The sequence below is a fragment of the Myodes glareolus genome, chromosome 5 (assembly GCF_982192425.1).
Source record: "Myodes glareolus chromosome 5, mMyoGla1.1, whole genome shotgun sequence".
Taxonomy (NCBI): Eukaryota; Metazoa; Chordata; class Mammalia; order Rodentia; family Cricetidae; genus Myodes; species Myodes glareolus.
The window spans coordinates 2738773-2755757 of record NC_142030.1 but is presented as its reverse complement, the minus strand read 5'-3'; the positions used below and the strand labels follow the sequence as shown (position 1 = coordinate 2755757).

The 16985-nt window shown below is 46.8% G+C and overlaps 1 protein-coding gene across 3 annotated transcripts in view; it reads right to left on the bottom strand.

The window, feature by feature from the left end:
• The window catches only part of Hhat (hedgehog acyltransferase), a 247720-nt gene that overhangs the window by 123258 nt on the left and 107477 nt on the right, over window positions 1–16985 (bottom strand). For all 3 annotated transcript variants that reach the window (XM_087906017.1, XM_087906016.1, XM_087906018.1), the window contains one exon: window positions 6747–6782. In XM_087906017.1, coding sequence (XP_087762143.1) covers window positions 6747–6782 — 36 coding nt within the window. The remainder of the gene's footprint in view (window positions 1–6746; window positions 6783–16985) is intronic.

The window sequence follows — 16985 nt, the reverse complement described above, 5'->3', positions numbered from 1 at the left end:
GGAGTTGCCAGCCAGAGGCAGAGGGAGCAAGAGATGAATGTGTCATGCTAATAAAGGTACCACCATGCAGCAGGGTGTAAGCAGGGAATATGGGTTAACCTGAAATGCAAGAGCTAGTTTAGTTAGTAATAAGCCTAAGCTATTGGTCAAGCATCTACAATTAAAATAAGCCTCTGTGTGGTAATTTGGAAGCAGATCCTGGGACGGTATGCCTACAGTCTCTGGCACTAACTGTGATGGAAGTTGGGAAGGGACTCTGCTCCTGTTAAAAATGAGAGAAGACACAAGACACCAGGCAAAGATTGAGGGCAAGCCAGAAGGAAATGGGCTTCTGGCAGCTCAGGGAGGAAACCAGGTTCATGCATCCAGGCCTCTAGACACCCAGCATGGCTGACATCCAAGGTGAGAGGCCAGATGACTGCCTGAGCCATCATCAGAGGCCAAGAAGAGACGGGTTAGAAGGAGCTGGAACCCAGGCTTGCTGAGAGGTCTGGAGACAGGGTTACTTGCTATGAGAAGAAAGTGTGTGTGTGTGTGTGTGTGTCCAAGCCCCGGTACCAGGGCAGCTGCCCATACCCTAGAGAATGCTACCGTGGTCCACTGTCTGTGAACTGCCTCTCACAAGTGTTGGTAAGTCAGGTTACTCCAACACAAGCAAACACGGCAGTGAGACAGATGGTAGTTCTGGGTTACCCCTGCCTAACCTGAATAGCTCCAGGGCCTCTGCTGTCTCTTTCAGGGGCAGACACCAGCTGGACACCTCAGCACCAGCTCCCGGGAAGAACACAGAACTTCTCACAAAGTCTGTCAGACTGACTTCCGAAAAACGGATGTCCAATCAGGTCCCTCCCTACCTGAACTCCCTCCACCTCCACAGCTCCTCTGGCATCTTTTGTTCCTAGTTGTTTTGAGACAGAATCTCCCCCACACAGACCAGTCCAACCTTAAACTTACGATCCCCCTGCCTCAGCCTCTCAGCCTTAAGAATGTTAGGATCACAGGCATGCCCCACCAGACTCAATGTGGCATTTAAAGTGGTTCTTTAAACTTTATCACTCCGGCCACACTTTCTTCTCCCTGGCCAGTGTAGATTCCATGCTCCCCCATCCTGCAGCCCCAGGGTTCCCTTCAGTTCCTCCTCCAGTGTGGGGTGACCTTCCCTTTGCCTGGAGCAGTTGAGTTCAGACCACCTCCTGGTTTTACGTTCTCCTTGCCCATCTCACAACCTAGAGCTACCCACTGCCCCAGAGAGGCCTCACTGCCATCCTGAAAACACCAGTGCTCAGGCCTGTGCCCTCCAACACATCATGGAGTTACAGTGCTTGCTTGCTTGCTTGCTTGCTATTATAGATTCCCCATTTTCAAGTTTTTATTGGTGTAAAAAACTTCACGTGCGATCTACCCTCTCAATAGACTCCCGAGCACAGGGCTGTTGACTAAAACTTTTGGTTGCAAAGCAAATCTCTAGAACTCAATCATCTTGTGGTACTGAGCATTCTACCTGCTGGTTGGAACCACGAAGCTCTGGCTTCGGCCAGCCCTGGCAACCACTGTCCGCTGTCTGCTTCTGTGAGTCTAATTCATGTTCTCCATATTGAACCACACAGCATGTACTCTCTGTGCCTTGACTCGGTGACAATCCCTGAATCACCCTATTGCTGAGTGTTTGCTGTATGGAATGGAACTAAGATGGGCCACTACCTGTCTTGTCTCAGCACCTCACATGGTTGTACAAACAATAAGTAAACAGAAAGTAAACAAAAAACTTAATACTTATACAGTTTTCAAAACTAAAATTGGTTCAAACAGTTTTGAGGGACTTGTAGCTATTGGGCACTGTGGGAGCTGGGGACTACACAGATAAGTGAAACTTCACTCACTGTCTAGGAGGATGTGTGACATGTACACACACACACACACACACACACACACACACACACACACACAGCCCTATATTTAAAAGTACAGATTCCACACATCCCTGAGCACAAAAGTCACCCAGGCATCTGCACAGACCTGCTGCTCCTCCCAGCTCTGCAGGAGCAGAGTGTAGGGTCTAAGGTGTGCCGGGAGACTCTGTGGTCAGAAAGTTTTGTAATCAGTGCCCACAGGGGCCTGGAGAGAGGCTGCATGGAGGGGACATCGAGGATGGGCTGGAGTTGGACAGGATAGACACACACCAGTGACTCTGCTTCTGCAGGTAAAACCAGTCTTTTCAAGCCCCACAGCTTCCAGGCACAGTGTTGAGGATTTGCAGACTACCAGGAGAAATGCAGACCAATGTGACCATGAGGGTCCCAAGGGGAACAGGGGCTGTGTTGGGAGCTAGGTCAGAGGACACTTAAGTACTGTTCTGACAACGTCTGGCTGAGTTCCGCCTACATCCTGAGAAACTGAGTGAACTTAATTTCAAAAGTAGTAAACTAAATTGTTCAGTGTAGGAAACGTCAAGATACGACGTCTGCCCTTCCAAACTCCACTGGAATGACCCATTAACCTCTGCATACCAAATTCCAGATCTTCTCTAGCCCATAATTCCAAATGCTTCTACAGCCCTGCCACAAGACAATTCCAAAGATCTAAGGACAGTGTGACCAGGTTGACCACAGCAATGGCCCCATTCCTCGGAAAGACCTCTCAGATGCCCAGAGATGTCTCCTGGGTGACTCCGAATCCCATCAATTGACAGTGATGATGAGATGAGCAGTCACAGTTACTGTGTATCACTTGCCTTGAAGGGATGGGGCCATAATCCAGCACAGACACATCGGTCGTCCCAGCTACTCAGGTCCCACCTAAAACAGGAGGATTGCTTTCATCCAGGGATTCACGGCCAGCCCAGGCAACATGACAAGATCCTTAAAAGAAAGGGGGAGGGGTCTATCTATAATTCTAGATAAGACAAAACTGCAAGGCTAAAATTTGCTTTAACTACAAATCTTTCTTAGTTTCTTGCCAAAGCCAGACTAAACTAAATTTAAACACGCCAGCCTAGTGTCTTCAATGAGACAAAGGCATTCTATGCTATAATATTTTTGCCAAGCTGGTCATTTTCCCATTTCCCTTTGCAGTGACACATGATAAGTCCAGTCAGTGTCTTCTGGGGCTCTCTGGCGACAGCTGCTCCCGCCTCCTGAAAGGCTTCCCTTTGATTTTTGTAAAACAAAGAAGGACGGAGCCCACTGCTTTCCTGCAGTCGTCATAAAACACCCAGACAAAAACACTCATGTTTTCCGTGTGACTACCCCGTCCTGTCTGAGCCCTGTGCCACACCTGCATTGACAAGGAAGCTTGTCCTTCAGCTCAGATCACAGAATGGGCTCTGGGGAAACTTATATCAGTCCAGGGTAGACAACATTGCCACCATCCACGTCAAAGCCACAGCTGACTAATCGGGCAAGCTGCACTTTCTTTTATGCCAACCCTGAGCATCTGAGAGAACCTGACAACTCAAGGAGCTTGCTGGAGCCAGGAAATGGCTCTAGGAACAGAAACAAACAGTGGTGGAGCCAATCCCTTCTACACACCTTCCTTAACAAGGAGAGCTACATTTCCCCTTGAAAAGAATCCTCAAGTACAAGCTCTTTCTCTTCTAGGCCCATGAGATTTCCTTTGAGGCTGTATTTACAGAAAAATGCCACCCCTCTCTGGTGAACTGCAGGGCCACTGACCACTGCAAGAGGACACTGCAGCTTTCACTGCAGGTCACTGACCACCATGAAAGGACAAGGCAGCTTTCATTGCAGGGCCACTGACCGCCATGAGAGGACACTGCAGCTTTCACTGCAGAGCCACTGACCACTGCAAGATGCCACTGTAGCTTTCTCTATGTGTAAAAAGAGCTTTAGATCTTCCTCTGGCTAGAAAGCATTTTCTCATTGAAAAAAAAATAGTAAAAGCCTCACAGTTGGCCCTCTGCACCAACTATTCTCTTTCCTCTCAGTGCAAAACGTGAGAGGAGCCGCTGCTGTTCCTCTGCACCCTCTGCAGTCTGGTTTTAGCATCGTGGGCCACGGAAACAGTTCTTACCAGTGCGTTCAACTTTAAATACTGTGGTTTCTCATGCTTAACCTCCCAAGCTAGGAGAAAGAAAGCTTGGAAGCCAGCAGCAGCCCACCCTGGGACTCCTGAGAAGAGGCCCAGTCTGCTCCAAGCAACCAGTTATATCATCTCCCCTACACCCTGGCTGGGAAGGGGAGCCAGGAAGAGGCCCTTTGGGGCTGCCATCGTGTAGTGGAGGATGAAAACACTTGCTTACAGTGACGGGGTGCTGACAGGAAGGGGCGATGTCACTCATTCCCCAACCATAGCAACATGTTTTAGTTGCTCTGGCTGCCTTGGAATAAGGGGGAAGGTAAACCCCCAAGGAGCCACAGGGCAGAGAGAAAACTCCCTCCCTAAGCCCCACTTGTTCCACACACTGATCAGAGTAACTAGCTACAGACTTTCAAAAAGGCTCCAGTCAGGGACCCAGCACCCGCTAGAGCACAGCCACGCCTCTCTCTCCTCCACACCCCACATGCCTGGAGTCTGGCTAAGGAAATGAGAGTGAGACCCCAAGGGCAGACCATCCCTCAGTCAAGCCACAATCAAAATGGATAAACTCAGCCTATCTTCCAACCAAAAGTAGTGTTTTTTCTTTTCTTTCTTTTTTTTTCAAATGATAGCATCCAGACACATCCTTGTAGGAGACCAATGGCACTCACTGTCTACAGAAGCAGACTCTCCCAGTATAACATAACTCCTCCCCCTCACACTTCATTCATTCGCTCCCACCACAAACGCTTGCTGAAGGTTCATCCCAAACAAGTTTCTCAACTTAAACATTAATAATTGATTAGGACTTGACCCCTGCCCTGAAGAAAGTATCAGCTTGTGTCTACCACAAGGCCTTGTAGCAACAGTTCCGAGAGAGTACAAAGTAACAAAACATGAACTCCGCACTATGCTGGAGGCATAGGTCAGCAGAGAGTGTTACCTAGCAAGACCCTGGGTTCCATGTGCAGATGGAAGGTGAGGAGTTGCAATACCAGGCTGTCTTCCCAGAGGGCTTCTTATAACCCACTTAGGTTTGGAAATCTCCTGCCCACATCTTCTGTGTCTCTCTGGTTCATTATCCTTCCTACTACATGTTATGACCTGTGCTGTGTCTCCGGTTCACACACAATCATCTGTGTTTACTATTTTGGAAAAGATCAAGACATTCCACATTTTCGAATGTAGGGCAGACTGAAGAGATTTCTATATGCAGGCTCTGAGAAGGCCTTGAGAAAGAGGGCAAAGAAGGCTTGACCCCTGCTGGACACTGGTTCACTACAAGTGACGTTCTTCCATCAGCTGCAATAGGGGAGAGGTCAAGCCTTGTGGCAAGCTGAACCACCACGTGGCATACACAAAAGCCACAATGACTAGACTTTAACAAACTTTCAGAATCAATTAACATGAGAGAGTCCCTTATTTACAGAAAGCAAAACTCTCCCGCTGATGGCTGGTTCCCTCACAGCCTCCCATCTACAGTGGGTCCTCAGCAACTGTTTTTCTCTCACACACTTTTGAGAGGCATTTCAGTTATTTTTAACATTATTAGAAGAACAATGATTACTATGAAAAAGTTAGAAAACACAGAAAAATTGATTTTTAAAAAATTCATTGTTTTATATGTATATTTTGCTTACATGCCTGTATGTATGTATACCAGGTGTGTGCCTGGTACCCACAGAATCCAGAGGAAGGCATTAGATCCCTTGGAATTGGAGTTACAGATGCTTGTAAGCCCCCAGGTAGGTGCTAGGAACCAAATCCAGAACTTCTGCAAGGGCGACAAGTGTCCTAAACCACTGAGCCCTCTCTGTAACCGCAGAGTTGATTTTCAAAATTATATCTTTTATAAGCACAGCCAATATTTCTGATATATTTATTTTCACTTAATTTGTTTAATTTCATAGCTATGTGAAATTAATATGTTCCATAATACAGCTCTGGCAAAATCACTAATAAACTTAAGTTATAAATTGCTGTCTATAATCTCAATTATGTACTAGGTCATATCTCCATGACTGTAAAACAAATGATAGGTTTAGTTTTAAAATATTAAATTTAATGGGAGATAATTGGTCAAATGAACATCTAAAACAAGCCAATAAAGCTCATTTTTTCTATTCATCTTTCCAGTGGCCTAGTATACGGAAGTAAGACCTTGGTAAATGTAATGGCTAATTCCGGCTGTCAACTTGATACCCTTGAGAAGACTCATTAAATCAAATCAGCCTTGGACATGTCCATAGAAAGGACAATTTTTTTATTGCAGATTTCCATAGGAGTACTGAGCCCATAACGGGCAGTACCATCCCATGCAGATCAGCCTGGACTGTATAAGAAAGCAAAATGAAGAAGCCAGAAGAAGCCAGTAAGCTGTGCTCCTCCATGGTCCCTGCTTTGGTTCCTGCCTTAGCTTCCTTTGACAGTGGGATTGCAAGCTTATATAAACCCTTTCCTTCCCAAGTTGCTTTTAGCCAATGTTTTATCACAGCAACAGAAAACTAACAATCCGTTAACTCTCACTTCTGAAAGAAACAGCTCTGAGTGATTATTTATGTGAGATTGTGATGAACAAACACATAGTGTTAGCAATGCTCTCCTGGCAAATAATTCAACTACTAATTCATTTGCTAAGGCTTTCCCCTTTTACCTCCATCCATAATAGATACACTATTCAGTCATAGCTAAAACAAAAGGTACTGGCTTACCTGATCAAGAAATTGTGTAGTCCAACATCAAAATACCTGTTTAAAAAGAGACAAAACAAGCCTATGAGTAAAACATATTTATAGCAATGGTAGACTTGATCATTTATATTCCAAGCACTGCAAAGATGTAGCTACCCTTGGGTACTTGAAGTGTGGTCCTGCAGCAGCAGCAAGGCTCGGGCCACACCTCCAGGGTGCCATTCAGCAGCCCTGGGACCCGACCCAGAAAGTTTTCTTAAGCCGCGTGGTTCTAGTGCACAGTTGCCTGCAAACCTGACCTCTCTAGAATAAAGCCCAAATGACGGATTCCCTCAAACCCTCCGCACTGCAGTGGGATGGTCCATTGGTGACACTAGTTACCTGCAATGCTCATCTACCCAAAACTAAGTGGGATGTGTTTGACAGTCCAGAGCACACAGTGGAAGGGGAGGAAGAATGGGTTAGCGCTGTCTTCTGAGTCTGACCCTGTTGTGGTTCCTTCTACTTTCCCCTGCAAGACTCTGTCCCAGTCTGGCCTGACAGAGATGGTAGCAGAAGGGCACCCTCCTATACTACAGCCCTCTCTGAGCCCTGAACAAACCTGTCCACACACAGCTCAGCTGCTAATCTATATGAACTGCCTTGCCTCAGCTTCTTTTTTTATATTTACTTCACAAAAGGTGAATGCATGCCATAGGAGACTTCCCTGGGTCTCCTTAAATCTAACATTGTCACAGGAGTCCATTTGGCTCTTACAGAGTCTTGGGGATATCAACCATTGGGCAATTCCTGTAACGTTACTGGATATATTGAGGTTGGTTGTTTGAAAACCATAGGTTATTCCTCTCTAACCTTATAATACAACTCTGAAATGGGTTCTCCATTAAATTCCTCTGCTTGGATTTGAATATCTCTATGATCTATTTTATTAAATTTCCTAAAGCTTGTATTTTGGCATTCATACCAAACAACTTTTTAAGAGATAAACCAAGAATTATCAAAAACAGCAAGGACAATCAAAATGATAACATTATATCAATCTGGGTTAAGTTGATTATCCCTTCATTTAACTGTTTCATATTTAAATAATGCATTATTTAATCATACAGACACCTAACTTCCTCCATCATAATTGTGTTTCCCATTTTTTTAACACGAGAAAAAAATCCTCTTTTAACTAATTTCTCCCTTTAAGAATTCTCAATCTTCTCACCAAATCTGCCACCAATGATGATGAAGATGTGAGGTTTATTGCTGCTCCTCAGAACAGTAAAAGCCTGACCAGATTTCAAGGCAGCTACATAGTTTGGTAGCAGCCTGAGAAGGCGGCCCAGGGAATGCCCATCAGGAGAGAAGAAAGAAAACCTAACCAGCAGGGCGGTGACTCTGGCTGCAGGTAGCTCCAGCCTATGCCAGTGGTTGCAAAGTCACAGGCAGGTAGCTTTTCCATGAATATCTACCTCAAAAGTTGGGCACCAGATGTAACACAAATTCTAATTCGTCTTTGTAATAAGAACTCGGAGTCAAATATTAGTCAGTAAAAGCTGAGAGATCAGAGAAGCGGTGTAGTCGAGTCACTAGAGAGACCTTTTACCTCTACCGAGTCCTTAGACCAAAAGGGCGATCCTGTCGTCAGACTGCATCCTCAGACTGCAATGAACTCCTGTCTCCTCCCACCTTATATTCCTCACACTGCCCAGCCATATCACTCCTGTCTCCACCTCCCTGTTGTAAGAGGGCCGCTAGTTAGTTCCTGGTTGCTTAGCCCCGAAATAATCACACAGAAACTATTATTTAAAACACCTCTTGGCCCATTAGCTATAGCTTCTTATTGGCCAACTCTTACATCTTAATTTAACCCATCTCCATTAATCTGTGTATCACCACATGGTTGTGACTTACTGGATAAAGTTCCCAGCGTCTGTCTCCGGCAGGGGCTCCATGGCTTCTCTCTGACTCCACCTCCTTTCTCCCAGCATTCCATTTAGTTTTTCCTGCCTAGCTCTGTTCCCCTACAGCTCTGCTATAGGCCCAGAGCAGTTCCTTTATTAACAAATGATATTCACAGCATACAGAGAGGAATCCCACATTATCTCCCTAATGCTGGAATTAAAGGTGTGGAATCCCAATTGTTGGGATCCCTGCCTCAGCTTCTTAATTGTCATGTTTCTTGATTCTGAACCACAGGGACTAAGCTAGTGCCTTGCTCTTCCTCTGGTCTACTGTGAAGATGTTGGGAGGTCCATGCTGTCCACAATGATGGATGCCTGATGTCATAGCCAATCAGACTAGCCTCCTGAACTGTCAGTCTGCCTGAGGAAGACTGAAGTGAATCCTATGCCTCCAGGCAATGAACACAGGTCTCCCACCCCAGCAAGGAGTATGGCTGCTTAGGGTCTAACTGTTTCTAGATCCTGCACTGCCTTTCCCACTCATACAGCCAGCAGACCCAGCACCAAGGGCCACCTGAGAAACGGCTAGTGATTACCAATGCTATAACAGGATTTCGTGTGGGTTACCTTCCACCAGAAGGTTCTTCCATGCATCTAGCTGCCTGTTTAGAGCCTGTGGGCTCAGGGCAGGTGGGAAGAGAGAAACATGCCAGAGAGCATCAGCTGCCCCAGCATTCCCTGAAATGATTACAAAGTTCAGGAAGACTGAGATTCAAAAAATACAGACTCCACCGTCTCCTAAGGCACGTGCACACTTCGCACGTGACCGAGAATAGCTATGGGACAAGCCCAGCACAAAGTTACAATCTCACCTAAAACATTATGAGGTCACATGGTTCCTGAAAATGGGCTTTGTGAAAGACAAGGACAGGGTGGTGTCACGGTATCAGAGGATTGGAAATGCCAGGAAGGGAGGTCTGTTGTAGGGATGCTGGCTTGTTTTATTTGATTTGACACTGACATGGGGTCCTTGATATTGAAGACAAATTTCACATGAGCAAACTTCCAGACCACAGGGGCTGGAAGGACAACTCGGCAGTCTTGGCACTGACTATTCTTGCAGAGGACCAGAGTTCAAATTCTAGAACCCACAAAGTAGCTCACAGCTGTAACTTCAGTTCTGGGGATCTGACCCACTTTTCTGGCCTCCACAGGCATTGGGCATGCATGTGATATAAAGACATACATGTGGGGAAAACACTCTTCATGCACATAAAAATTTTAAATGTTGTCTAAAACTTAAATATCCACACCACAAATAATGAATGTAAACTTACCATCCTGGAGAAAGAAATGCCTCCAGTTTGGCTGCCTTGTAGTACTTAGAGCAGGTATCTCTTGAGCCTCCTAAAGGTTCCATAACCTAAAGGGTCTACAACCTTCTCAAACAGTGCCATTGCCTAGAGATTTATCAACTATTGAAACCTGTGAGCCTAGGGTGGAGAAGTCCACATTTAAACCACAGTACTTATAGAATATCTAGAATATGGACGGCACTATGCCACTGCTAAGCTGTGCACACCATAACTGCTGAGACAGGCACTGGTGACCCCGTTTATAACTGAAGGAACTGGAATTCAGAGAGGCTAAGTTATCCACATTGAGCCCATGGCCAGGAGAATCCACGGTTGGGTGTCAAACGGAGCCCAGAAACACATGATGCTCGAGCTCCTCCCAAGCAGCCCCTGGAGACACCCACCAGCTCACGGCTTCTCAGCTCTAACAAATTAATTAATTCATTAAAAATAAATAAAATTTTTTGCAGGCCATCCTGCCTCATCTCCATCTGACCCCAAACTCTGCTTCTCCCAACAGAGCTGCCTTGTTCCCGACAGCCTGAGTTCCTCCAAGCACACACATACACACACACACGCGCGCACACACACACACACACACACACACACACACACACACACACACACACACACGCACATGTTCCACCGGTGCCCCAGGCAGCCCCCGAAGGCACAGCCTCTCACTGTTCCTAACCAGAACTGTTAGGAAGTACAGCTCATTTCATAAGCCTGTCTCCCCCTTCTCCACACCCCTGCCCTGCTCTAAGCACCCTCAGTTTCTCTGAGGGGCCAGCAGCCCCCTGGGGGCTTGTGTCTGGCAAGCTCTGGAAAGCCATGCGACCTGCTGAGCTACAGTTCCCAGGGGGATGATGAAACGACCCCATTTGTAGGAAAATACAGGAATTAAGTGACATCATATACAAACACGGCTTAGTATAGCACCTGGTACCCAGAAGCCCGTTTTCATGGGCACGTCTCTCCAGATAACTCAGTAGGAACATGCTCTACACAAAGGACCAAGACATCTCACAATGCCGCCCAGAAAGAGGGCACACTGGCTCCAGGGCCCAAGCAGGGCAGCAGGCAAGCTGTGGGGATGGGCACTGAGGAGAAGGGGTGGGGCAGTGCCTGACCAGCAGGACCAGGGAGAACTCGGCCTTGACCAAGAGAAGGATTGGGGCACAGGGAATACCTGCCCGATCTGCTCTGGGTGCCTCTCATACACGGCCTCATTCTGCTGATAGGTTTCTTTGTGTTGCCACCGTTCACCCACCCAATACCATATTCATGCCTTCTACATGACAGGCACCGACCTGGGCTCTGGTCACAGGTAAGTGGCAAAACAAAGTCCCCAACTCTCATGGCTCTAATATTCTGTCTGTAAGAGGCTGTAAGATAAGTGTGCCAATAAAAAATCTACTGGTGACAAAATACAGACAAGGTACCTGCACAGTGTGGCCCTACAGTTGTGGCCTTTTTGAGGAAGGAATGGGTTTTTTTTCTTTTTCATGATCAGAAAGGGGCAGACGTGCAGGGATCCAAAGAGGAAAGTTCCAGTCTGGAGTGTCTCCAAGGAGAGCAAGCACCAAGCTGGGATGGTGAGCATGAAGGGAGCTTGGTGATAAAGGGGAATGGGACAGAGCAAGATTGAAGAGAGGAGTGGGCACCAGACCTTAAGGGGCCAGGTGTGCCAAAGAGCTTGGGTTTTATCTGAGCAGGAATGGGAAGCAATAGAGGGCTTTCAAAGAAGAGTGGGTGTGGTGATTTGAATGTAATTGACCCCCATAATTTCATAGGGAGTGGTCCTATTAGGAGGTTCACTTCGTTGGAGTGAACATGGCCTTGTTGGAAGAAGTGTGTCACTGTAGGGGTGGGCTTTGAGGTCTCCTGTGCTACAGATACCACCCAGTGTCACGGGCCATTAGGACACTCAGTCCCTTCTCCAGCAACCTGTCTGCCTGCACACCACTGTGCTCCCCGCTATGATGATAATGAACTGGATTTCTGATCTGTAGGCCACTACCTCCATTAAACATTTACCTGTGTAAGAGTTGTCATGGTCATGGCACAGAAATAAAAACTTAACTTAGACCGCGGGTTGGTTTGTTTAATTTCATCCTTTGGGAAGACAAGGAGGTGGTACGCTTCAATACGTCAATTAAAAAGATCGACTTGATTGTCAGGAAGAGACTGGGTGGATGATGAGAGAGGAGACCACAGGAATCACTAGTGCAGGAAGGCAGAGGCTGTCACTTCCCCGGGGAGAGCTGAGGGCAAATGAGAGCAGGAAGAGCTGGGGACAGTTCCGAGAGCCCTGGCTGCCTCATTCTGTTCAGCCTTACACCAGGGACCCAGGTCCCTGGCTTCCTGTGCGTCCCCCACAACAAGGCTTGGTGGAACAAAATGGCCAAGCCGAACTTGGAAAACGGTGCACCCACTGGGGGAGCTGTAAATCACCAAGACGTGGTGTGATAACAGAATAAAGTCTACCATCTCCTCATCTTTGAGCATACATATTAGCATCATCGAGCACACCCACACTGGGGCAGAGGTCATTCTCAGCAACAGAAGGGGCTCACTGTGAAGTCACTGACTTTCATGCCCAACAACAAACCCACTAGCCCCTGAAACACATTGCCAAAGCTGCGTGTCCATCACCCCCTCCTCCTTCAGCACTGTCTTCCCAAGAGACTTTGTTCCTATTAAACATCTATTCTCCTCCTAATCACAGGCAACTGTTCTGTCTCCTCAAATCTGACAGTTCTTGGTTCCCCATATACATGGAGAAAATCAGATGCACCCTTCTTGGTGTCCAGTCCCATGAAAGGGTAGTCTACCAACTAAGATCCTCACCTTCTCTCCTCCTACCTGTACCAGGAGCTCATTTCTAGACACTACCTCTAAGTGCTCCATCTACCAAGTGTTTAAAAATTAAACATTCAAAATCAGAGATTATAAAGGTCTAAGAGGCAAAAATTGTCTTGACATAAAAGAGAATCTTCTAGAAAGTTGTGATATCCTAGTAAGACAGCAAGTTTCTGGTCACCAGCTCAAGCGTTGGCAATAAAGGGTTAGCAGGAGGTTTGGGGGTGATCTCAGAGTCTTCAAGAGCTGGGTGTCGAGGCAGGGACAGGAGGATCATGAGTTCAGTTCAGCTTGGACTACACAGAGAGTTCAAGACCAGTCTGAGCTACATAGTAAGACCCTGTATCATAAAACAGGAGCTAGCATGATTGCTTCGCCAGAAAGCAGCTTGTTACCAAGTCTGAAGACTCCAGTTCAATCCCTGGTTCCCACATGGTGGAAGAGAAAAACCAGTTCTTGTAAATGTTCTCTGCTCTCCGCACCTGTGCTGATCTCCCCCATAAGTGAAATTGAACTTTTTAAAAAATGTAAGACAAATTAAAAAGAAAAAAAAGACCAAGGGTAGGTGGGGTAGCTCCACGGTAGAGCGCATTTGCCTTGCATGTGCAAGGCCAGGGCTTAGTGGTTTTGGGAACTCTCAGGAAGCATCCTCAGTTATCAGTGCTCACTCGCACATCAGCAGGACTTGGCTGGTCAATGTTGCAGAGCACACTAGCAAGGCCCATGCATCCAGATAGAGGGCTGCAGGTGATGCAGGGAACACTAGCAAGGCCCATGCATTCAGATAGAGGGTTGCAGGTGATACAGGGAACACTAGCAAGGCCCGTGCATCACGACAACAGGCTGCAGATGTCACAGGGAAGGCCCATGCATCCCGACAGCAGGCTGCAGATGTCGCAGGGAACACTAGCAAGGCCCATGCATCCCGACAGCAGGCTGCAGATGTCGCAGGGAACACTAGCAAGGCCCGTGCATCCCGACAACAGGCTGCAGATGTCGCAGGGAACACTAGCAAGGCCCATGCATCCTGACAGCAGGCTGCAGATGTCACAGGGAACACTAGCAAGGCCCATGCATCCAGATAGAGGGCTGTAGGTGATACAGGGAACACTAGCAAGGCCCATGCATCCCGACAGCAGGCTGCAGATGTCGCAGGGAACACTAGCAAGGCCCGTGCATCCCGACAGCAGGCTACAGATGTCGCAGAGCACAGGTGCATCTCACATCCCACTTAGATGACCTGCCCGACACAGGAAGGGTCTGACGGAGTGGCTGCACTGTTCTACCAGGCTGCCTGCCTATGAGAGTCTTAGTCCTTCTCAGGTTGACCATGGTTATTTGGGATAAAAACAGCAATGGACTGCAGCTGAGCATTGCCATGACACACAGCTAGGACGGTGTGAATCGGAACAACTGGTGTCACAGCCACTCAGTCTGAAACACACAGGCAGTACTCAGTGCAGGGTGCCAGGCCCAGTCCTCAGTCTACAATCTTCATGCGTTTGACATTTCCTCATCTACTGACTCCACCAGCAGGCTGCCAAAGTTTGGCACTCACGCTTCTGAAAAATGTGAACACTGACAAGGAGCTTGGAATGAACATTAAACCTATCACTGAGACCCGAATCTGTTTACCTACATTCCTGATACTTTCTGGATCCTGTTTCAGAGAGCAGAAAGCTGTGCTTCTCTGTCTCGACCTCTGATGGGGAAACTGTAAAGACAACGAAGGCAGGATTCAGGTAACATCACATGCTAACTGGATCCAGTCATACCATCTTGGCATGAAAACCTGAATTTAATCCCCTAGAGCCCACATTTAAAAAGCCAGGCATGGGGGCTGGAGAGATGGCTCAGCAGTTAAGAACACTGGCTGCCCTTCCAGAAGATCCAAGTTTGAGTCCCAGCACACACATGGCAGGAAGCAACTTTCTGTAACTATAGTTCTAGGGGATCCAATGCCTTCCTCTGGTCTCCACGGGTGCCAGGAACACTTCTTATACACAAGACACATATGAAGAGAGAACACTCATGAGTGGGAAAAAGAAAGTCAGAAGGAGGGAGGGAGGAGGAGAGGAAAATGGAAGACACACAGGGCAGCAGACATCTTTAATCCCATCACTAGGGAGGCAGAGACAGGTAATTTATGGTGCTTCCTGGCTAGTCAGCCTTGTCAAATCAGTGAGTTCAAGTAACAATGAAAAGAGTTCCATTTCAAAAACTAAGGTGGAGGCTGCAGAGGTGACTCAGTAGTTTAGAGCACTGGCTGTTCTTCTAGAGGACCTGTGTTCAAATCCCAGCACCTACATGGTGGCTCACAACTGTCCATTACCCCAGCTCTAGGAGATCTGGTGCCCTCTTCTGGCCTCTGTGGAAATTGCATGCATGTGGTACATAGTTGCAGATAAAAACACCCACACACATAACATTAAGTCAAAACTAAGGTGGACAGTGATTGAGGGCACCTGATAGTGACCTCTGACCTCCACATGCACTATGACAGACATGGGCACGCACCCCCCAACACACACAAGTCACATGGTGGGCTTTTGTTTTCATGTATCTGCCTGTTTGCTTTGACTTACATCTTACCCATTGCATCCAGGGAGCACAGGCAAGGTAGGCAGGCCCGGTCAGTGCGCTCTTCTTCACAGAATGACCTCCTGAGTGCAGAGACAGTGGGGGTGAAAACCCGTTTAGAGGCCGATTTACCCCCATCATTGAATCTTGATAGGCCAACATGGTAAAGAATAAATTCTAAATACAGATCTCGACTCCACACCCATTAATGCTGCAATTAATATTTCAGTAGAGCTTGTTGCTTACAGGGAATGCCACATGCCTCTAACCGATGGTGAAGAAAGGTCTGGTAGACCCATTCCACAGCCGAGGAAACAGAGACGGGTTAACAGCGTCTGGCTCGGGGCACTCAGTACAATCCCCATAGACACTTAACACGCAGAGGAAATTAATCAGTTTCCAATTATAAGTGGTCCAATGTGAGTTCAGAGCATTTTTAAGATTTATTTTATTTTTAATTTGTGTATGTGTATATGTGTGTATGTGTGTACTCGAATGTGTATACACACATGTGCATGTGTGTGTGCACTCAAGTGTGTATGCACACATGTATAGGTGTGTGCACTTGAGTGTGTATGCAAACATGTGTATGTGTGTGTGTGCACTCAAGTGTGTATGCAGACATGTATATGTGTGTGTGCACTTGAGTGTGTATGCAAACATGTGTTTGTGTGTGTGTGCACTCAAGTGTGTATGCACACATGTATACGTGTGTGCACTTGAGTGTGTATGCAAACATGTGTATGTGTGTGTGCACTCAAGTGTGTATGCAGACATGTATATGTGTGTGTGCACTTGAGTGTGTATGCAAACATGTGTTTGCATGTGTGTGCACTCAAGTGTGTATGCAGACATGTGACTACAGTGCCCGGAGAGGTAGAAGGGAGCATCAGATCCCCCGGAACTAGAGTTGTAAGCTGTCTGACGTGATTGCTGGGAACTAAACTCGGGTCCTCTGCAAGAGCAGCAAGTTCTCTTGACCACTAAGACTCTAGAGGGTTTCTTTAATGGCTCATGTATTATAAATTAAAACATTAAGTATTAATATACTTCTAAGTGATGTGTTTATAATTTCCAGACTGAAACAGATTTTCCTTTTATTCCTAAGCAGAAATAATATCTTTGGGGGAGAGGTAAAATATAGCTATAGAACATGCTAGCTACAGGAATAGGACTGTGGATTAGGGCTCCCTCACCCTGATGAAATTAAAGAGCCAACTGATGGAGTGAGCAGAGCTTCATTTAAACAATAACATAGCCAGGTATGGCATCCCATGACTGTAATCTCTGCACCTCTTGGACTGGAGGATTATAAATTCCAGCCCGGCTACACCGTCACTCTGTCTCAAAAACAAAACAAAAACCCACAGCCATAATTAACTAAACAACTTTAAAATTATTTTTTTTTTGTGTGTGTGTGTGTGTGTGTGTGTGTGTGTGTGTGTGTGTGTGTGAAGAGAAAAACAGAGGGGGCAAGTATGTGTGAAACTGGAGTTATTGGCAGTTGGGAGCTTCTCGGGGGCTGGGCACTGAACTCTGCACAAGCAGCAAATGCTCTTAGCCTCTGA